A 23970-nucleotide genomic window follows, 5' to 3' on the forward strand; every position below is an offset into this window, starting at 1 on the left:
AATTTTCAGACAATCAAGCTTTACCTATCCATAAAACAGCAAGCGATGCCAATTTTTGTGTGTGTGTGCAATCCATTTTGGAAGACAACAAACATTTAGTACAATAAAACAGTTTAGTTGTTATATATATAAGGTGAAATGTATATGTCAATTCCTGTGTTAAAGTCGCTCTACCCGCCTTTCTCAAGCACTTGTCAAATGAAATGTGGTGAAAGTTTTCATTTCTCAACCACCTCACTGTGTAAGGCCTTGGTGAAACTGGCTGATAGGAGCAAGCCTGGTCCCTCTGTTCTACTGGAAGAGTAACTTTCATGTCAACAGAGTAGACAGAATAGAACATCCTGATTTCAGAGTAAGGCTGCTTGCACTGCTGCCTTGCTCGCTTTTATCGTGTACTTCTGTGGTTAGAACATTTTCTAGCAGGAAGAATTCAGGGACCCTGCTAGGGAAAAGCAGGGTTTTCTGCCATGTAAGCCCTGAAGCTCTTTCTCCATGCTGGGAGGTTTCCCACGGGTTCAAAGGCCCCAGACCTAAGTTAGATTTCTCTCTGTCCACAGTGGTCATCAGGTCAGGCGGTTCTTGGTTTGATCTCACTGCAGGCCTAGTTGCAGAGGAGTCTGTGCCATTTCCTTCTTCACCGTGCCCAAAACCAGCACGCAGGCCCTTTTCTTTATAAGGGTGTAATTCTGGTCACCATAGGGAAGTCCCACTGTGCAAAAGGGGGCAGGGAACACTGTGGAGGTTACAGAAGGTCAGGGAGGACAGCAGGAGAGTGGCACTCCCTGGTGGCAAAATGGAAGAAAACTTGACATCTCAGTAAGCTTGACATTTAGCTCTCCGCAGGGAGGTCAGTTAATCCTAATTCTTCTTTTCTCCCTGGAGGCTCTTGGGTTCTTCCCAGGTGATAAGACAATATGAGGCGATAGACGTAAAACAACTGCTGACTTAAGCAGTGTCAAGTGGCAGACCACACTGTGAGGTCTGCAGCTCAGATGGGCAGCAAAGTGTGACTCAAGTGAGTGGCTGGCTCACACTTGAGAAGCACCTCCTTGGTTTCTCATCCTGTTACTTTCCTTTCCCTTCCATTTACTTTGCTTCATGTTTCTCTCTAGGATAGGGGTGACAAATGAAAGGTACCCGAACCACCATACTCTCCTCACAAGCCTGTGGCAGACATTGATAACCATGTCATTTATTTTCCTGATTAAACCCAGGGATGTCACCAAACATGAGTATTAATTGCTCAAAATGGGCATTGGGCAGTCTGCTTGTGTGCTAAGTTGTTTAAGTCTTGTCCAACTCTTTGTTACCCCATGGACTGTAGCTCACCGGCCTCCCCTATCCATGATATTCTCCAGGCAAGAATACTGGAGTGGGTTGCCATGCCCTCCTCCAGGGGATCTTCCCAACCCAGGCATTGAATCCACATCTCATATCTCCTGCATTGGCAGGTGGGTTCTTTACCACTAGCACCACGTGGGAAGCCCATTGGGCAGTCTACTCCTGGGTAAATACCTGAAATAAATGGGTGCTTAAGCCCACAAAAATGTTTTTCACATTTGGAAACCACTCCAATGTCCAACAGTGGAATGGATAAACATACAGTGCATGCGTATAATGAAGCACTCCACAGAAACGAAAAGGGACAGACTATGGATGCTCACAACCTGAATGCATCTTAGAGACTTGTAGAATGAAAGAAGTCGGACATCAGGGAGGCACACTGTCTGAGCCCATTTACTGCAGTTCAGAAACAGGCAGAACTCCTCCACGGTGACAGAAGTCAAGACTGGCTTCCAGTGGGGGAAGCCAACTGAGAGGGGCACCAAAAACAACCTGGGGACTAGAAAATGTTGTGTACCTAAATCAAATCCCTTATGATTATACAGTGGAAGTGACAAATAGATTTAAGGGACTAGATCTGATAGACAGAGTGCCTGATGAACTATGGACAGAGGTTTGTGACACTGTACAGGAGACAGGGATCAAGACCATCCCCAGGAAAAAGAAATGCAAAAAAGCAAAATGGCTGTCTGAGGAGGCCTTACAAATAACTGTGAAAAGAAGAGAAGCCAAAAGCAAAGCAGAAAAGGAAAGATATACCCATTTGAATGCAGAGTTCCAAAGAATAGCAAGGAGGGATAAGAAAGCCTTCTTCAGCGATCAATGCAAAGAAATAGAGGAAAACAATAGAATGGGAAAGACTAGAGATCTCTTCAAGAAATTAGAGATACCAAGGGAACATTTCATGCAAAGATAAAGGACAGAAATGGTATGGACCTGACAGAAGCAGAAGATATTAAGAAGAGGTGGCAAAAGAAGAATTTTGCCAAATTTTGGCAAAAAAGATCTTCACATCCCAGTTAATCACAATGGTGTGATCACTCACCTAGCACCAGACATCCTGGAATGCGAAGTCAAGTGGGCCTTAGGAAGCATCACTACAAACAAAGCTAGTGGAGGTGATGGAATTCCAGTTGAGCTATTTCAAATCCTAAAAGATGATGCTGTGGAAGTGCTACACTCAATATGCCAGCAAAGTTGGAAAACTCAGCAGTGGCCATAGGACTGGAAAAGGTCAGTTTTCATCCCAATCCCAAAGAAAGGAAATGCTAAAGAATGCTCAAACTACCACACAATTGCACTCATCTCACATGCTAGTAAAGTAATGCTCAAAATTCTCCAAGCCAGGCTTCAGCAATACATGAACCGTGAACTTCCAGATGTTCAAGCTGGTTTTAGAAAAGGCAGAGGAACCAGAGATCAAATTGCCAACATCCACTAGGTCATTGAAAAAGCAAGAGAGTTCCAGAAAAACATTCATTTCTGCTTTATGGACTATGCCAAAGCCTTTGACTGTGTGGATCACAATAAACTGTGGAAAATTCTGAAGAATATGGGACTACCAGACCACCTGACCTGCCTCTCGAGAAACCTGTATGCAGGTCAGGAAGCAACAGTTAGAACTGGACATGGAACAGACTGGTTCCAAATGGGGAAAGGAGTACATCAAGGCTGTATATTGTCACCCTGCTTATTTAACTTATATGCAGAGTACATCATGAGAAATGCTGGGCTGGAAGAAGCACAAGTTGGACTCAAGATTGCTGGGGGAAATATCAATAACCTCAGATATGCAGATGACACCACCCTTATGGCAGAAAGTGAAGAGGAACTAAAGAGCCTCTTGATGAAAGTGAAAGAGGAGAGTGAAAAAGTTGGCTTAAAGCTCAACATTCAGAAAACTAAGATCACAGCATCCAGTCCCATCACTTCATGGCAAATAAATGGGGAAATAGTGGAAACAGTGAGAGACTATTTTCTTGGGCTTCAAAATCACTGCAGATGGTGATTGCAGCCATGAAATTAAGATGCTTACTCCTTGGAAGGAAAGTTATGACCAACCTAGACAGCATATTAAAAAGCAGAGGCATTACTTTGCCAACAAAGGTCCATCTAGTCGAGGCTATGGTTTTTCCAGTGGTCATGTATGGATGTGAGAGTTGGACTGTGAAGAAAGCTGTGCCGAAAAATTGATGCTTTTGAACTGCGGTGTTGGAGAAGACTCTTGAGAGTCCCTTGGATTGTAAGGAGCTCCAATCAGTCCATCCTAAAGGAGATCAGTCCTGGGTGTTCATTGGAAGGTCTGATGTTGAAGCTGAAACTCCAAAACTTTGGCCACCTGATGGGAAGAGCTGACTCATTTGAAAAGACCCTGATGCTGGGAGAGATTGAGGGCAGGAGGAGAAGGGGACAACAGAGGATGAGATGGTTGGATGGCATCACTGACTCAATGGACATGAGTTTGGGTGGGCTCCGGAAGTTGGTGTTGGACAGGGAGGCCTGGCATGCTGCAGTTCACGGAGTTGCAAACAGACACGACTGAGCGACTGAACTGACCTTCATCTTGGTGGTGATTTATATGGATGTGCATATGTGCAAAAATTCATCAGGACACTTTGCTATAGTCATTCCTCTTTAGAAATCCTTTCAATGGGGCACCAATTGGAAAACTATTGTCCAGACCTTGCTCCTCTGTTCCTCTGTGTTAGAAACACAAGGACTTTGTTAGGTCTAACTCTGATCCAAATCCAGGCTCCGTCACCTAATCACTTTGTATCTTGAGGAAATTACTTAACATCTTTGTACTTTTATTTCTCATCTGTATATTGGGGATGAAAACAGTACATACTTTATAGCACTGAAGGTTAAGTCAGATAATTCTTATAGAATACTCCTCACAACACTTGCTGGTGCATTTCCCATCCTCATGAAATATGAAGTGGCAATTTTCTGTTCTGGCCACCTCATTCTTTCTCTTATTGTCTTCTTACCCTTCCTCCTCCATCCTCTTCCTTTGCTTTATTTATTCTTCCCTCCATGCCTTCTATGCTTAAGAGCCAAAATCATGAAATCAAAGCACAAATCTTTTAAAATTTATTGAATACAATTTATAGTTATATTTGTAACAAAAAAAACAGGTACACTTAATATTTTCAATCTCTCTTCCAGACCTCATACATACCAGACCAATCAAATCACAAATCTGGGGGTCAGACACTGGAAGCAGTAGCCTTTGAAACTCTTCGGATGATTCTAACATGATTCCAGGCTTGGGAACTGCTGGATTAATTGCTTTCTATTCCCTTTCTATTGTCTCAGCTAGTTCAGTATATTGATCACCTGAGAAGCTTCCAATGGCAGGCCCCTCCTTGGGTAAAGCCTGGATATTGCTAACGTGCAGCCCACGCTGAGAGCCATAGTTTTAGAGGGACTGGTGTGTTGGTAGATCTTGTGATCAGCACAACTCCAGGCACTCACTCCCTCAACACCCAACCCACCCTCACCATGAGTTGAAATACTTTCTCCTCCTGTTTCTGAAAGCCCCTGTCTTTGTATCCTTTCTGTTGCAAGCTGAATGTGGAGAAGGACGATGTAATGCTAACAAGTTCTCGGTTTGTTTTGCCCTCAGTTTGGGATTGTGCTGGATGCGGGCTCCTCTCACACGAGTTTGTACATCTATAGATGGCCGGCAGAAAAGGAGAATGACACGGGGGTGGTGACTCAGATAGAAGAATGCAAGCTAAAAGGTAAGATGGAGAAAAAGGGGCCGGGAGACAGTGGGCACGAGAGAACGAGAGGCATGTGACAAGTGAAACACACGAGGAAAAGGGATGTCAAGTGAGAACGTAGTGGACCTGCTATTGTTGCTATTTTAGAAATAATTTATTATCATTATAAAATAGTATTGGAATCAGTCCTTAATGATAAAGCCCTTGAAAAATAAACTTTAGAATAATTGGGTAATAGCTCCCGTCAACAGGACACTTCTGTGTGCTATGCACCAAGTACTGAAAATGCGTTATTTCATCCTCACAATCTCCCTATAGGGAATGTATTCCTGTTGTTTTTTTGGTTTGTTTTTTTTTAATGAGGGCACTGAGGTTTCAAGAAGTTATGCCACTTGTTTATGGTTACTTGAGCTAGTAAGTGATGGAACTGGAGCTCAAACTGAGATCTCCAATTTAACTAAACCCTTATCGGTCATCTCATTAGCAAATATCTCCTCCTATTCAGTAGCCTGTCTTTTCGTTTGGTTGGTGGTTTCCTTTGCTGGGCAAAGATATGCACAACTTTAAACCCACATGTTAGATAGTGGTTCTCAAATTTGAGCCTGCATCAGAACCACAGGTGCCTGCTCTCACCCCAGAGTTTCTGGGTCAGTAGGTCTGAGACAAGGTCTGAGAGTTTGCATTTCTAACAAGCTCCCAGGTGATGCTGATGCTGCTGGTCCAGAGAACTGCTGCTTTCAATCTTTGTCCTATAATTTGAGGCTTGGAAGAAATTTCTAAAAGCCTTTAGCTTCTGTATAAGCAGGCAAATCATAGACCCTTAGGGCTGCAAAAAAGATCCTGTGGATCACTGAAATCTTGTTTTACAGAAAAGGAAGCAAAAAATCTGAAAGTCTAGTGACTTGCAAGTAGGAACAGATCTAGGACAAGAATCTCGCCTCCATGGCTGATTCACGTCAATGAATGGCAAAAACCACTACAATATTGTAAAGTAATCGGCCTCCAACTAATAAAAATAAATGGAAAAAAAAAGTAAAAAAAAAAAAAGAATCTCACCTCCTAGTTACAACTCCAGGTTTCCTGCTACTCTGAGTCACTGCATTGCATGCTGAGTTTTTTTCCTAGTCAGTTTTCTTTTAAGGTCACAAAACAAGACAGTTGTTGACAACAGCTCCTTCTGCTCCCTCCCATCCAACACTCCAGCATGCACCGAATGTTACCACATGGCACTGTCATCTTCGGACTTCTCTCTTGGCCTTTGGAGCCAGGGACCTACTGTTTAGTTTTAGTCAGACAGGTTACCTATACCCCAGGAGGTAATTGACTTTTCATAGTTTGTCAGGAAAGCTGTAAATAGGAGGTGTTTCTAAGACAGCGAGTCATGGTACCCAGTGCCTAATGTCCTCAGTTTGGTCCCATAAATTCTGAGATAGTATTTCAAACATTTCTTAAAACCCGAATCCCTCAATTTATTGACTTCTATTTAATTATTCACTGCCTTCCATTTCTTAAAGTAGTGTTGCTGTGTTAACCTAGCAGCTATCTATGGAGATTTATTCCATGCATACTTGGCCTAATAGATGCAGCAATTTTCCCTTCTCAAAAGAGAGAAAGGGAGAGAGTTCTCTAATCAAATATTTAAACAGAAAGGTTGAGTTGAGAGCCACTAGTTACTGAAGGCCAGACTTTTTGGAATCAAAACAGTTAGCTGATAACTTGGAGCTGATTTTTCTTATTACAGTGAAGTGGACAGGCTGTTTAACATTTGGTGAATGATACTGGTGAATGATATGGATAAGATAGGGGCCTCCCAGGTGCTAGGTGGTAAAGAATCCCTCTGCCAGTGCAGGAGATGCAGGTTCAATTCCTGGGTCGGGAAGATCCCCTGGAGAAGGAAATGGCAACCCACTCCAGTATTCTTGCCTGAGAATCCCATGGACAGAGGAGCCTGGCGGGCTACAGTCCATGGCTCACAAAGAGTCAGATACCACTTGGCAACTAAACAATAGCAGCAGATGGATAAGATCTGGATACTTACTGTAAAGCAAATCCTTACTATAAAGCATTGAAAATGTAGATTTTTAGCTTAAAGTGAGCCAAAACTGTTGTGCTAACTTCAAAAAATTTAAGGAATCTTGGCTCTAATCCTCTCCATAGCAACAGTTTAAAAGGCTCTAAAACTGGATAAACAGTTTTGCTAGGCAGTCAGGATGTCGAGAATGGGAAAATTGCTGAGGAATCATGGATACTATTCCTGTTTTTTCTAACAAAGGAAGAAATTTTGCTTCAGAAATTTTAAGGGACAGGCCACAATTTCATAGCCAGTTAGTAGCTGTTCCTATCTTTTCAGTAAAAGCCCATGTGCCTGGTGAATATTTTAATTTTTATTCTAAATGTTACCTTTCATCTTTCTGGTCTTCTAGGAATTAGTGTTTCTAACTACAATTTTGTGGAAGAAACATCATAAAGCAGCTATATATAGAGTAGTTGTCTATAATATCCCCATTAAAATCTGAGAGCCTGTTTTTAGGAAGGTTATGTCATTGAATGTGAAAATTGCACCATCCAGTGGCAAAATTATTGAACAGCAAACAAAACTAGCTCGAGGTGTGACAATAAACCCTACCAAGGTTAGATTCAATGAGTTACCCTTTAAGTAACAAAACCTAATGTTGTTGTTTAGTTGCTAAGTCACATCTGACTTGCAACAGCGTGGACTGTAGCCTGCCAGGCTCCTCTGTCCATGGGATTTCCCAGGCAAGAATACTGGATTGAGTCGCCTTTTCTTTCTCCAGATCTTTCCAACTCAGGGATCAAACCTGGGTCTCCTGCTTGGTCTCCTGCTTGGCAGGTGAATTCTTTACCACTGCAACACCTGGGAAGCCCACCAAAACCTAATAAATAAAAAAAAAAAAAAAAGAAAGAAAAGAAATTATCTGCTTGCATTTTCTCAGAAAACATCACTATTTTCTCTAATAATGTGATGATATGTCCTTTACTTTTAAAAACAATTTTCATCTGCTTCTACATCTTTCTCTAGGTCCCGGAATCTCAGGCTTTGCTAAGAAATTACACGAAATCAATGTTTATCTGACCGCGTGCATGGAAAGAGCCAGGAAGGTGATCCCATCAGCCCAGCACCCAGAAACTCCTGTCTACCTGGGCGCCACGGCCGGCATGCGGTTGCTCAGGTATCGCAGCCTGTAGGGGCTGAGAGCTGCTGGGAGTTAGGCTTGGTTGCACTAGAGCCTCTCAACTATGAGCAAATGCCACACTTCTTAACACAATTCTAGATATGCTAAATGTCCACCTAAGAAAGAAAATCTCAGTGAACAGATAATATTCCCAAAGTCTTTGTATGTATAATAATGGGAGTTTACATATGTAAAAAAAAAAAAAAGTCCTCTTGCTGATCTCCCCACAGGGAATTCAAGGGAGTGATGACACAAGGAGACAAAGATTGAGCCTGTGTACTCTGAGGTTTGGGGTAACGGATTTAGCAGCTATTCCATATCTGGGAGTAGGAGACCCAGAGGAGATCACAGATGTCCCAAGACACGTATCATCACAGCACATCATTACTGGTCACCGCTTAGTACCTATTAGGCATTATTTTTTCATTTGTTTGTTCACTCGTTCATTCAGTGTGTAGTGACCGCCTCCTCTGTCCCAGGACATGGGAGTAGACTATTCCTCTCCCAAGATCCGAGTTTTGATACAGGATGACCAATTCTTTGCTAGAGGAGTGCTCAGAGCTGCTATGGGAGCATACCTGTCCCTGCCAAGGATAGGAGGAGATAAAGAAGACTCAACAGAGGAGGAGTACATGAACAAAATCATTGAGGGCTTGTTGGAGGTTGGGAGAAGGGCATCACAGGCCAAGTAGATGTCATGTATTCCATAACCTATGTTTGTTGGACACCTATTATATGTCAGGCACAAGTCCCTCCTTTTCATGGATCTTGTGTTCTAATCACGGTTCCCAGGAGGGATATGTGAGAGACCAGGGCCTGTTCAGAGGACTATAGATAGTTCTGCACAAATGGAACACAGGGTGCATAGGGTAAATATCAATAGTCACAATAATAGTGGTAGAAACTTGTATTTGATGGGCCCTTCCTATGTTCTCAGCACTATGTTTTAATCTCTGTAACTCAACAAAGTAAGAGGTACCATTATTATTAACCAGATTAAGAAAGCTGTGGTGTACAGATGTTGAGGAACTCACCAAAGGTCACAAGTGGTCGAGCCAGGTTCTGAGTGGGGCTCTGAGAAGGCAAGGTTCAAATCACAAAGTGCCTCATGGGCCATGCCAAGGAGTTTGGAGTTTATCTGGGAAATAATGGGAAGCCATGAAAGGATGCTACACAACTGGTGACACAGGTTGTTGTTCAGTTACCCAGTCATGTCTGACTCTTTGCAACCCCATGGACTGTAGCACGCCAGGTCTCCCTGACCTTCACCATCTCCCAGAGCTTGCCCAAGTTCATTGGCATTGCATTGGTGATGCCATTCAGTCGTCTCGTCCTCTGACACCCTCTTCTCCTTCTGCCCTCAGTCTTTCCCAGTATCAGGGACTTTTCCAATGAGTAGTCTGTTAGCATCAGATGACCAAAATACTGGAGCTTCAGCTTCAGTATCATTGCTTCCAGTGAATATTCAGAGTTTATCACTCTAAAGATTGACTGGTTTGATCTCCTTGCTGTCCAAGAGACTTTCAGGACTCTTCTCCAGCACCACAGTTCGAAGGCATCAATTCTTTGGTTTTTGTTTTCTTTGTGGGCCAACTCATAACCGTATGCGACCACTGGGAAGACCATGGCCTTGACTGTACAAACCTTTGTTGGCAGAGTAATGTCTCTGTTTTTCAACACACGCCTAGGTTTGTCATAGCTTTCCTACCAAGAAGCAAACGTCTTCTGATTTCATGGCTGCAGTCACCATCCACAATGATTTTGGAACCAAAGAAGAGGAAATCTGTCACTACTTCTGCCTTTTCCCCTTCTATTTGCCATGCAGTATACCATGCACATTGGTAGAGAGGTGGATTGGAAGGGAGGAAAACTAGGGATAAGGAGCCCAGTTGGTAGGGTATGGAAGGCATTCAACTGAGAAATTATGGAGTCTAATGCCAGTTGGAAGGCAGCATTTTCTGACCCAGAGACTCTCAGTATTGTTTTACCTAGATCTTGGAAGGGCTTCCTAGGTAGTGCAGTGGTAAAAGAATCCACCTGCTAATGCAGGAGACACAAGAGACATGGATTTGACCCCAGGTTGGGAAGATCCCTTGGAGAAGGAAATGGTAACCCACTCTAGTATCCTTGCCTGAAAAATCCCATGGACAGAGGAGTCTGGTGGACTACAGTCCATGGGGCCGCAAAGAGTTGGACACGGCTGAGCACGCAATCCTTGGTGAAAGCAGTTGTAGTCCATCTTCATTATGACGACCCTGGAAGATTTCTTCTTTAGATCTCAAGATTCCAAACCCAAAAACCAAGGCACAATATGAGGAATTTTTTTTTTTTTTTTTTACCAGTCTGGCACCAGCTGAGCTTGATTATCTGTCTCAGGATGTTTACCACCTGGAATTTACTGGGGCCCTAATTAAAAACCTCAAGGAGAGTCCTGAGGCTGTGTAAGCAGCTCAAAGCCTCCATCAATAGCTAATGCAGCACACCTCAGCTCTAGGTTTGGTGATCAAGCAATATCCAGCTACCTCCATCACAGTGATTAAAATTACTCTGATAATTCCCTGAAGCCAGGCAACAACAATGAAAATGGTCTTTTAAGAGGACCAACCTACATAGGGATTGGAAGGATTTGGATTTGGAGAGAGGGGGCCGAAAGAGTAGTTATGCCTCACCCCAAGGGAGGGCTCCTCAGACAGCCATGTGTGGGGATCTCCATCCGTCTGTTTATTCCAGTGAGTTTGTGGTTCAGCTTCCTAGTAGCACAGGCTGGAAGCTCTGGCTGCAGTGGGTAGTTGTAGTTATTCAAACAAAACCAGTAACCTCAGCTCTTTGTGCAGGATGGAAAATCAACAGATGGCAGACAAGATCCTGGATGCGGTTGCAAACAGCATCAGCAAGTACCCCTTTGACTTCCAAGGTGCCAGAATCATCAGTGGCCAGGAGGAAGGTGCCTATGGCTGGATTACTGTTAACTATTTGCTGGGCAAATTCACTCAGGTGATTATCTCACAGCACCCAGGGAGGTGGCTCCATGGGGTCAATGCCATTGACATATCTCAGGAAATACCTGGATCACTAAGCAGAATGACTGATGGATAAATGAGCAAATTAACTTCCCTTCATATGTGCAAGGGTCACCAGAGGTATAATTCTCTTACAACTACTCTTACTATCGGAGAATAAGGGAGCCATATCTTCACCTTACAGAGATAAAGAAAAAATAAAAAATATAGAAATGTAGAAAAATCAGGCTTCCCAGGTGGCGCTAGTGGTAAAGAACCTGCCTGCCAGTGCAGGAGACATAAGAGACATGGGTTCGATCCCGGGGTCTGAAAGATCCCCTGGAGGAGGGCAAGGCAACCCACTCCAGTCTTCTTCTTCTGGAGAATCCCATGGACAAAGGAGCCTGATGGGCTACAGTCCATATGGTTGCAAAGAGCCAGACAGGATTGAAGTGACTTTGTATGCACACATGCACACACAGAAAACTTAAAAATCTATCGTTGAAAATAAAGATATCAATTATTTTCCCAGTGCTATATGTCTTGTGCTACATGCAAAGCATTTTTCATATACCATTTGATTTAATCTTCAGAATACTTATAGGAGATGTTCTTTCATTGAAAAGCCACAAATGGAGGCCTAGAAAGGTAACTATTCTGCCTAAGGTCACGTTGCTAATGAGCAAATGAGTGGGGATTTGAATTTGAGTCTTTCTGGCCCCCGGTTGTAAACTGGCCCTGGATTGCTACAATCTGAGCTGAGTCTCTGAAGCCCCTCTTTTCTTGCTGTTGATTTGATGCAGACTCAGGAATCTCCGGAGAAAGCAATGGCACCCCACTCCAGTACTCTTGCCTGGAAAATCCCATGGACGGAGGAGCCTGGTAGGCTGCAGTCCATGGGGTCACTAAGAGTCGGACACAACTGAGCAACTTCACTTTCACTTTTCACTTTCATGCATTGGAGAAGGAAATGGCAACCCACTCCAGTGTTCTTGCCTGGAGAATCCCATGGACGGGGGAACCTGGTGGGCTTCCGTCTATGGGGTCGCACAGAGTCAGACATGACTGAAGCGACTTGGCAGCAGCAGCAGCAGGAACCTCTGGTAAGCTTGGTATCACCCTTATGCTCCTGCTCCTGTGCCTTAGGAAGTCCTTGAGTCCAAGAAATCATATGAAAAGGGAGATGTACAGAGGCTTCTACAGCTGGTGACTGTACTGTCTTTCAGAAATTGAGTTGGTTTAACCTGAAGCCAAGCAAAGATGATACTCAGGAAACCTATGGAGCTTTAGACCTTGGGGGAGCCTCTACACAAATCACTTTTGTGCCCCAAAATGAAATGACCGAGTCTCCAAACAACAACCTGTACTTTCGCCTCTATGGCAAGAACTACAGTGTGTACACACACAGCTTCCTGTGCTATGGGAAGGACCAAGCCCTCTTGCAGAAACTGGCCCTGGAACTTCAGGCAAGTATAACTGAATCCAGACTACCCCCCAATAACTGGGGGCCTCCAGCCCCCACATCTTGCTGTTTTCTATTTCTGCTGCATAACTGGTCTGAAGTTGGTTGCTGTACTTTCCAAACTTTTTCAGGGAGGATATCTAAGAACATCTGGTCAATCCCTGTCAACTGTCCCATTGAGACATCACCTCGTATGTTTGTTTACTGCACTGTCTCCAAGAACATGACTCAAATCCTTTCTTTGGAAATAATTTCTCATCCCTGTGGATGAATGAAAAGCCTAGAGTAATGTATGTGTGTGTGTGTGTGTGCATGCATGCAATTTTTAAGCTCTTCCCCACTTTTCAATCTCCACTTCCTACAAAATGCAGAAAACAAGGTTCTTTAAAAAAAAAAAAGCTGGAGAGGAGGAGGAAAAAAGACTTAAGGGAAAATACAGAGTTTATTGATCAATGGTACAAATCTTGTCCCAGACACTTTTTCCACTTTGAAGGCAAGAATAGTTAAACATACTCAAAATCATGCATGATTTTGAGAACACCCTGACAAATACAGAGCAACAACGTCAAATTCAGCTGTTCCCTGTCTCTACTCAAGGGAAAACCAGTTCTCTGCTTTCCTCCTAAGCTTTCTGCACTATCAATAAGATGACTGCCATGGGTGGAGGGGCTGCAGCCCTAAGGCTCCACTAAGCCTCTCGTCCACAGCAGCCCCCTTTCTTCTCTTGAACAGATTGAGCTGTGGGCTGAAAATCATTTTGATGCTCCTGTGTCAATACGATTTATGGCACTTCTAGTTCTTGGGATTTTTGCTTTTGGCTTAGAGGTGGGGGCGGGGAGATAGGCAGACCCCCAGAGAACTACCTCAGGCTCAGAATTTTGAGACCCTTGAGAGTGTTTCTTGTGGATCTGCTTCTGACCTAAGCACTCGGGGCTAATCCAAACAAGTGAAATCTCTGGGCCCAGCTTCAACTACCTCAGCTTCCTATGAGTAGCAAAAGTTCATTTACATCTGATACCACTTCTGGTGCCTGTTAAACAAATACGACTATTCCCAAGGGTCAAAAAGACAGAGCAGGGGCCTACTGATGCCAGTGCTGAGTGCCTGGATGGTGTTCAGTTGCTATACATTAATGAAGTCAGACTGGTGCTTTTGTCCAAAGCATTTGCATGTGATGCCTTTAAGTGATTTTTTTCCCTTTCAGGGTGCAAGTGGAATCGTCTATGAGCCCTGCTTTCACTCTGGATACTTGAGGAAAATGAAGATGAGTGTCTTCAACGAAGGTTTCTGTGCCAGGAGACATGTGTCGAATCCTTCATATTATCCATTATTTGACATTGAAGTCCGTGGCACTGGAAACTTCCAACAATGCCAACAAGGCATCATTCAACTCTTTAACTCAAGTTACTGCCCTTACTCCAGTTGCTCCTTCAATGGGGTTTTCTTGCCACCACTCCAAGGGCAGTTTGGGGTAAGTTTGTGAAATAATGATATACTTGTTAGAATGATTTTGGTTGCAAATTATAGAATATGTGCCTCCAAAGGGTTTAAATAACAGGATTCTTTATCTTCTCACATGGTAATAAGCCTTGAGACAGATAATTCTGGGCTAGTTCTTTAGCTTAACAATGTCAGGACTTGGTATCAGCTTTTCAATTATTTTCTTGGCTTTATTGTGGTGCCAAGATGGCAGCTACTGCTTTGTGCAAAGCCAGTGCAGGAAAGAAAGAAGTTTATCTTGCATATATCTCTCTCCAACTCTGCAGAAGTGTCAACAGACATCTTTTTAGATACCATTAGCCAGAATTTGGTAAACCAACCTGTGATAAAGGCGAATGGGTTACCATGGTTGGTTTAGACAATCACTGTTCATCCCCTGGAACTGGGGAGTCGTCTTGAGCAAATTGCTTTCCTTGTAAGGAATCTGTAAGGCTGTTGGGTAGGCACCCATTAGAATCTGCCACAGGTGGCATCTCAGATGTCAGAAGAAGCAGCAGCAGTTAGATGTCTTAGGTAAGGATTTTCCTCTATAAATACACTTAGGAAGTAGAAACTCAGTAAGTCCCAAGGAAACAAGAAGATAGTGTCATATTCATTACATCTTGAAGAGTTGGGGGACCATTTGAATCCTGACTCCAAATTCCTTCTTTTCTTCATTATTCCAGAATAAGAAAAAAATTTAAGCAGAGGCTGAAGAGGTGCCCCTAGATCTATTCATTATTTCAAATGTCATATTTTGGTCCTGAAGACCAAAAATTATAGTACTCACAGTTTATAAGTATATTGTTTCTTTAGCTACCATCAGCTCAGTCGCTCAGTCATGTCTGACTTTGTAACCCCATGGACTGCAGCACTCTAGGCTTCCCTGTCCATCACCAACTCCCAGAGCTTGCTCAAACTCATGTCCATCAAGTTGGTGATGCCATCCAACCATCTCATCCTCTGTCGTCCCCTTCTCCTCCTACCTTCAATCTTTCCCAGCATCAGGGTCTTTTCAAATGAGTCAGTTCTTCACATCAGGTGGCCAAAGTATTGGAGCTTCAGCTTTAGCATCAGTCCTTCCAATGAACACCCAGGACTGATCTCCTTTAGGATGGACTAGTTGTATCTCCTTGCAGTCCAAGGGACTCCAAGAGTCTTCTTCAACACCACAGTTCAAAAACATCAATTCTTTGGCTCTCAGCTTTCTTTATAGTCCAACTCTCACATCCATACATGACTACTGGAAAAACCATAGCTTTGAATAAATGGACCTTTGTTGGCAAAGTAATGTCTCAGCTTTTTAATATTCTGTCTAAGTTGGTCAAAGCTTTTCTTCCAAGCTACCATCAACAGAGTTCTAATTATTGACTAATTTATATGTTCTCTCAATCACTTAAGATTACGTTCAAAGAAACAATGGGCTTTTGTCTGCCTTCACACTCTCCCTTTTTCAGAAAGTAGATCAGCATGTGAGGAAGGGGGTTCAACTCCTCTCTCAGACCCCAACAGAAGAGCTTCTTTCAAGATCTCTTGGCCCAGTTCAATGTCGCAGAAAGAACTTCCTGGAGAAAGCACAGGCCCTATAGTAACCATACCTGGCTTAAAATCTTGCGTTACCATTTGCTAATGATATGGAGGTCTTCATTCCCTTGGTCTCTGGAAAACAGCAATGGGTAAAATCATGGATCCTTCTGACCTAAACCATTGCCTAGACCACAGTTTACCTGGCTCTCCAGTTTTCTGAGGGAAATACATGACTGCACAATGACTGGCAAGGTAATATTTGATCATTAGTTGGCTCCAAATCCAAATTCAGAACAAACTACATGGCCACCTGGATGCTCCATAGCTGAAATAGCACTGGTTGCCTGTTATTGGGTTTTTTTGAGCCAAGTTCCTTGCCTTGGCTCTAGCTGCTGGAAGAGAAGTGAGGGTGCCTCAGAAGGGAAGAAGGTTGCCAGAGATGCTGGGGACAGCCAAGGGCCTTTTCCATTCCACTCACTCCTGGGAACTACATCTGAAGGAAAAGGGGTATATCATTTTGTGTTTGCTTTTTAACTTTTTTGAAACCTTTCCTTCCTGAAAAACATGGCCCAATTTTTGCTTTTAAGCTTGACAAACCCTTCTGACTTAGCAGGGTTGGGGGTGGAAAGATGGGAGTGAGGGTGGAATTTCTTGTCTTTGAATGTAATTCCCCCAATTAAGGTAGGACAGGGCTGGAAAAGCATGGAGGAGCCTTGAGCTTCTCCTGGTAGCTTTTCTGTTTGGTCCCTTAGTTCCTCAGAGAAAGACTTGTACACTGAAAACCACAAAACACTGATGAAAGAAAGTAAGGAAGACACAATGGAAAGACAGCCTCTGTTCATGAAAGACTTAACATGGTTAAAGTACCCATACTGCTAAAAGGATCCACACATTCAGTGCAATCCCCATTAAAATCCCAGTGGTGTTTTTTACTGAAATAGAAAAATATATGTAAAATTAATTTGCAGTACAAAAGACCATACAAAGCCAGAACAATCCTGAGAAAGTAAAACAAACCTGGAGGTATCACACTTGTGGATTTTTAAATATATTACATTTAATTTAATTAAAGGTGCTGTAATAAAAATAGCATGGTGCTGGCATAAAGACAAACATATAGACGAATGGAACAGAATAGAGTCCTTAAAAAAAAAAACCCACATATATATGATTAACTGATCTTTGACAAGGGTGCCAAGAGTACACAATGGGGAAAGAATAGTCTCTTCAGTAAATGGTTTCACGGAAGCCGTGTATATCCATATGCAAAAGAATGAAGTTGGACCTGTATATTACAGCATTCACAAAAATCAACTCAAAATGGACTGAAGACTTTAACACAAGACCTGAAACTGTAAAATTCCAAGAAGAAAATATAGGTGAAAAGCTTCATGACATTGGTCTTAGCAATGAGTTCTAGATATGACACCAAAAGCCCAGGCACCAAAAGCAAAAATAGATAACTGAGACTACATCAAACCAGAAAGTCTATGCACAGCAGAGGAAACAGTCAGCAGAGTAAAAAAGCAACCTACAAAATGGTAGAAAATATTTGCAAACTGTATATCAGATAAGAGGTAGATTTCCAAAATATATAAGGAATTCCAACAACCCAACAGCAAGAAGAATACTAACTTGATTAAAAATGGACTACAGACTTGAATAGACATTTCTCCAAGGACAACATACAAATGGCTAGTTGGTATATACAAGGGTGCAGAACATCACTAACAATCTGGGTAATGCAAATCAAAATCACAATGAGGTATCACCTCATAACTGATAGAATAGATATTATCAAAGAAAAAGCAAAAGACAAGTGTAGTGAGGATGTGAAGAAAATGGACCCCTTTGTATATTGTGGATGTGGCCACTATGTAAAGGAGTATGGAGGTTCCTCAAAAAATCAAAAATATATCTATATCTCCTTGTGACCCCATTGACTGCAGCACACCAGGCCTCTCTGACCCTCACCATCTCCTGGAGCTTGCCCAAGTTCATTTCCATTGCATCAGTGATGCTGTCCATCCATCTCATTCTCTGATACCCTCTTCTCCTTCTGCCCTCAATCTTTCCCAGCATCAGGGACTTTTCCAATGAGTGGTCTGTTCACATCCGATGACCAAAATACTGGAGTTTCAGCATCAATTCTTCTAGTAAATATTCAGGGTTTACTTCCCTAAAGATTGACTGGTTTGATCTCCTTGCTGTCCAAGGGACTTTCAGGAGTCTTCTCCAGCACCACAGTTCAAAGCATCGATTCTTTGGCGTTCTGCCTTCTTTATGGTCCAACTCTCACAACCACACGTGACCACTGGGAAGACCATAGCCTTGACTATACGGATCTTTGTCAGCAGAGTAATGTCTCTGCTTTTCAACACACTGTCTAGGTTTGTCATCGCTTTCCTGCCAAGAAGCTATCATTTTCTGATTTCATGGCATTTGAAGACATTAGCTATGTGAAATTAGCCAGTCACAAAAAGAAACATAATGCAGATTCCACTTACATGAGATATCTAAAATAATCAAACTTACAGACTCAATCAGAGAGTAGAATGGTGGCTGCCAGGAGCTTGATGGAGGCGAGAGATGGGGTGTTGCTAATCAATAGGCATAAAGTTTCGGCAATGCAAGATGATTAACGTCTAGAAATCTACTGTACAGCTTTGCCCTTAGAGTTAACAGTACTTCACTGTATACATTAACATTTGTTGAGAGGGTAGATTTCATGTTAAATTTATTTATAATAAAAATATAAATTTTACAATAAAAACTTAAGTCTTTCCTTCCTGCCTGCCCCACAATCAGCTCACTGGGGGAAAACACTCTTGATAGTTTTAATTAATAGAGGAGAACCTTTTCAGGCATCCACTTTGCATATTATGCTTCCCCAGTGGCTCAGCAGTAAAGAATTCACCTGCAATGCAGGAGACTTGGGTTCGATCCCTGGGTCAGGAAGATCCCTGGGGTAAGAAATAGCAATCCACTCCAGTATTCTTGCCTGGAAAATTCCAAGGACAGAGGAGCCTGGTGGGCTATAGTCCATGGGGTTGCAGAGAGTGGGACACAACTGAGCATACATGCTCCTCAGAAAATGCATATTATAGCTATCCAGTCTCTGGACTTATCCAGTCCCTCAACAGAGATTTGCCAAGTGTCTCTTACATTCTTGCCAGTGCTCTAGGAATTAGGAGAGGGTAGTTTTCTGCCATTTACACATTTATAGACTCTTCCATGTGCCAAGTGCCATGTGAGTGCTGCAGATTCATCTGAGAGCCAAGGCAGACGTGGTCCTGACATCATGGAGCTGGTGTTCTAGAGGGCAGGCAGACAAGAGACCAGAGATACAGACAAAGCAAGTCAAACTGTGGCAACTGCTGGGGAGAAAAAAAGTACTCTAAGAGGGATTAATAGAGCATCCTAGTCTAGGTGGGTGATTAGAAGATCCCTCTAAAGAGGAGCCACAGAAGTGAACTCCAATAGAAGGAAGAGCAATTATAACTGAGGGGGAAGAAAAGTTTGGCATGCTTGAAGGCCTGGGTGGCTGAGATGTGGTGGGTGGGTAGGCAGTGGTATGAGATGGTATTGGTCTAGAAGGTGGGGTTAGAACATGTGTGGCTTTGAGACATCTGGTAGAATTTGGTCTCTGAAGGCTGTAAGCGGAAGAGTGATATGATTGAATTTGTTTTTAAAAGATTCCTATGACTGCCAGTTCAGGATGGGTTGGGATAGGACTAGAAAGCTAACATAGGAGACCAACAAGAAGTCATTGCAGTGTCCACACAGGAGATGATGATGGCTTGGGTTAAGATGACAGAAATAAGACTACACCATGATCTTGTTCTGTAACCGGCATACAATATTTAAAGTGTTGGAATTCCCAAGTTCAAAGGATGTGGAGGCTGCCTTTTAGAGTGTCTATGGAGCTCATCTTCCACTGAGGAATGAGTGCACCGCTCACAAGCTAAATGTACAGAGGTGTTGATAGCAACATTGCTTATAGGAAAAAATACCGGAATCAAAGGAATGCTCACCAGCAGGGAGTTGTTGAATGAGCTGTGATACATTTATTATGGACTCTCGTGTAACCACTAGAGTGTTCCCATTAGCCATTAGAGTGATTTTATTTATATATAAATATTCTTTTTCAAATTCTTTTCCACTATAGGTTCCTATAAGCTATTGAATATAGTTCCCTGTGGTCTGCAGTAGGTCCTTCTTGTTTATGTTTTATATATAGTAGTGTGTATATATTAATAACAAATTCCTAATTTATCCCTCCCCGTCTCCCCACTTTCCCTCTTTGGTAACCATAAGCTTGTCTTCTATGTCTTTTGAGTCTGTTTCTATTTTGTAAGTAAGTTCTTTTGTTTGATTTTTTTTTAGATTTCATATATAAATGATATCATTTGATATTTTTCTTTCTCTTTCTGACTTACTTCATGTAGTATGATAATCTCTAGGTCCATCCATGTTGCTCCACATGGAATTATTTCATTCTTTTTAGGCTGAGTATGATTCCATTGTGTGTATACACCACATCTTCTTTATCCATTCATCTGTTGATGGACATTTAGAGTGCTTCCATGTCTTGGCTATTGTAAACAGTGCTGTTTTGAAATCTGGGGTGCATGTATCTTTTCAAATTAGAATTTTCTCTGAATATATGCTCAAGAGTGGGACTGCTGGATCTTATGGTAACACCATTTTTAGTTTTTTTAAGGAACCTCTCTACTGTTCTCCATAGTGACTACACCAATTTACATTCCCACCAACAGTATGGGAGGGTTCCCTTTTCTTTATACCCTCTCCAGCATGTATTATTTGTAGACTTTTTAGTGATGGCCATTTTGACTGGTGTGAGGTGCTACCTCACTGCAATTTTGATTTGCATTTCTCTAATAATTAGCAATACTAGGCATATTTTCATGTACCTGTTGTCCATCTGTATGTTTTCTTTGGAGAAATGTCTATTTAGGTCTTCTGACCATGTTTTGATTTTTTTTATATATATATTAAGCCTTACATTTGTATATTTTGTACGTTAATCCCTTGTTGGTCACATCATTTGCAAATATTTTCCCCAGTCTGCAGGTTGTCTTTTTGTTTTGTTTATAATTTCCTTTGTTGTACAAATGCTTTTAAGTTTTAAGGTCCCATTTGGTTATTTTGGGTTTTATTTTCATTACTCCTTTTAACTTACTCTTTAACTTTTTATATAGTTTTCATATATGATGATGATGATTTTTTTAAACTTTTAAGTTGTGCCTAGCTCATGACAGACCTACAAAAAGTATCTGTTAAATAGACATTGGCTATTTAAAGAAAGTACTTGTACATTATAAAAATAGGCCCAAATTTTCATAAATAAAAAGAAAAAACACCTTATAATTTTGCTAGAGATCACTCCCATTACCTCTGTATAGAATTTTCCAGGCTTTATTTATTAAAAATTCATGCATAATAGCTTTTTAAAGACGGGATTTTTCTGACCTCTTCCTCTCTCTTTTATCTTCTCTTTTCCCTATCTCTCTCTCTCCCTGATTCTCTTTATTTCTCCCTGATTTTAGAGAAAATTAGCTACCGAAGAGCTCAGAAATGCCTGTCAGCAGCAAAGTGACACCTTCCAGAAAGGAAGCAATTCCTGGGTCTCAGAGATTTCTAGGCACTTTCCCTAGGGGTTTGGCCTTCTGGAGAGTGAATCAATGCCCCTCTGTGTTGGACACTGCACCAAACTCAGCACTTTTCTCTTGTAGGCATTTTCAGCTTTTTACTATGTGATGGAGTTTTTAAACCTTACATCACAGGAACAAATACCTACGAAAAAGTTGACTGAGAAGTTGGAAGAGTTCTGCGCTCAGAGTTGGAAAGAGGTAAGCAACTGGAAACAGCAGCTGTTATCATTGTTACCATTGCCCTGTGCCCTTGATAGAAGGCAGGACGTGAGTCTGCTCTTCAGGTTGTGCTAATGTGACCAAGATCCAACACACATGTTAGAGAGGCCCAAACGGTACACTCAGTTAGGAATAAACGCACTGGCATTCCATGATAACTGGCCATACAATGGATTAAACAAAAAAAGGTTTTAATTATTTTCACTTAATTTGAAGTGTGGCAATAGGCAGTTGCTGGCATCGGTTCAACAGCTTGACCATCTTCAATCATTCTTCGGTTGTTGTCAGGCCGCTTTCCTCATGGAAGCAAGGTGTAACTTCAGTGATCACACCCAGATACATCAGTTCCTTTTTACAGGAAAGCAAAAGCTGGCCCAGAAGCTCCTTAGTAGTCTTTTCTCTTACATCTCATTGGCCAGGGCTGGCTGAGAAAGCAGGATGCAGGATTTTACGACTGGCTTAGAGCCCTAGATCCACGACGAGCTACTTCCTGGAGCTGAGCACATTAGTCTTCCACGACTTCCCTTAACCCCTGAGGAAGACAGGCAGTTCACAGAATCTGCCACAGACACCACTGTGGTCAGACCATTTTTCCATCAGACAGGTTCAATATATATCCTGGTTATGACAGAAGCACAAGTTTTTTTCTGGTCTGAGGCACTGAGTTATTCAAGATGCAGAGCTACCTGATGAAAATTTCCAGGGACGCAAGAGAAAGATATGGAGTTAACTCTGCTCTAAAAAAACAGGTCACCTAGGAGTGGCTAAATACAGCAGCTGTTTTAAGTCGACACTTGCAAAATGCACGGTGCTTTCATTCTGAAGATATGTGATTAATTGAAAATGAATGCTGTTCTCTTGGGCACTGACAACCGAGGAAGGAAGATTGTACAAGAGCCAGGATATTTGAAGGTTATGCAAGAGCCTGGACATTTGGAATTTTCTCTTAAGTATTTTGTCTGAGTTGGGACATGAAGGAGGGTATTCAGGGCTTTCAGAAAGAGCAGCTAAGATATGCCTCAGCCTTTACAAGAGGGGAGGCTTTTTGCAGCTGCTGGTGATTTGTGGAGAAAGACGAGCATCTTGGATTCTTGAGCAAAATGCTTCCTGAACTGGGTTCCAGAGCAGTGTTTGTCGCACGTTAACTGTGTCAACTCACTGGAAAAGGCCCTGATGCTAGGAAAGACTGAGGGCAGGAGGAGAAGGGGAGAAAGAGGATGAGATGCTTGGGTGGCATCACTGACCCAATGGACATAAGTCTGAGCAAACTATGGGAGATAGTGGAGAACAGAGGAGCCTGGCATGCTGCAGTCCATGGGGTTACAGAGTCAGACACGACTTAGTGACTAAACAACAAAAGGGCAGGAAACTGAGACGGTATGGATAGAGTCAGGACTCCAACCCTAGTTCTTTTGATTCTACACGTTGCAATGTATTAACAAAGATCAAATTTTCCCCACACTTAAAGATCTGTAAAATGAAAATACAGATACTATATTTATTGAATAAATGTGTATATAAGTGGACAAGCTCACTAAACAAAAATTAATGATTTCTTTCGTGTAAGATTTTTTCACAGTTTTGAATATGTATGAAAAATGTGATTGTGAAACACAAGTTTCACAAGGGATGAACAAATACAGTAAAATTCAGTGTTATTGAACCTATTAGACCGCAGAAACTAGGTTTTGTTTTGTTTTGTTTCCTCCTGGAGCACTTATTAACGTGTCATAGAACCCCATGGAGGAAAAGATTCCTTAACAGACCCTAAAGTATGAACCCATGCACCCATCAAAGGCATGCAGCACCACTCCCAAAGCCCTCTGCAGAGACCAACCTTCAGGCCCATGTGAGCTGGGGCTTTCTACTCCCTTGATCAGCTCAATAGCGAACATGACGGCTATGGAGAAGGGCCTGTTGTACAAGTATGATGTTTTCTTCACTTTGCTTCCAGGTGCATATGAATTTTGGCGACGTGAAGGAGGCATACCTGAGTGAATACTGCTTTTCTGGCACCTACATCCTGGCTCTCCTCCTGAACGGCTACCATTTTACAGATGAGTCCTGGAAAAATATTCACTTCATGAACAAGGTTTGTTGGGTTAAGGGGGAAGTTGGGTGGTAGTGACTGAGACAGCGTTGAGTTTGAAAGAGGTAGAGTCAACCTGATTTAAATTTTGGACTGATATCCTGTTCTGCCACCTCACCTCTAACCCAAGCTGGCATTTCATGTCTGGCTGTCCTGGTATGTTGACCAGCCAGTTGTGGGCATCCTATCTAAGGAGCTCTACTTGCATCCTCAGCCTCACCTTTCTGCTCATATAACAGTGATTAACCCCTTAT

At 42.3% G+C, this 23970-nt stretch overlaps 1 protein-coding gene across 2 annotated transcripts in view; it reads left to right on the forward strand.

Annotated features, from left to right (window-relative positions):
* LOC133070281 (ectonucleoside triphosphate diphosphohydrolase 1) overlaps window positions 1-23970 on the forward strand; it is a 198637-nt gene that overhangs the window by 66473 nt on the left and 108194 nt on the right. For both annotated transcript variants that reach the window (XM_061162257.1, XM_061162255.1), the window contains exons 3-9: window positions 4973-5090; window positions 8113-8263; window positions 11101-11260; window positions 12492-12731; window positions 13932-14198; window positions 21490-21606; window positions 23582-23719. In XM_061162257.1, coding sequence (XP_061018240.1) covers window positions 4973-5090; window positions 8113-8263; window positions 11101-11260; window positions 12492-12731; window positions 13932-14198; window positions 21490-21606; window positions 23582-23719 — 1191 coding nt within the window. The remainder of the gene's footprint in view (window positions 1-4972; window positions 5091-8112; window positions 8264-11100; window positions 11261-12491; window positions 12732-13931; window positions 14199-21489; window positions 21607-23581; window positions 23720-23970) is intronic.

Source organism: Dama dama, chromosome 15, assembly GCF_033118175.1.
Source record: "Dama dama isolate Ldn47 chromosome 15, ASM3311817v1, whole genome shotgun sequence".
Classification (NCBI taxonomy): Eukaryota; Metazoa; Chordata; class Mammalia; order Artiodactyla; family Cervidae; genus Dama; species Dama dama.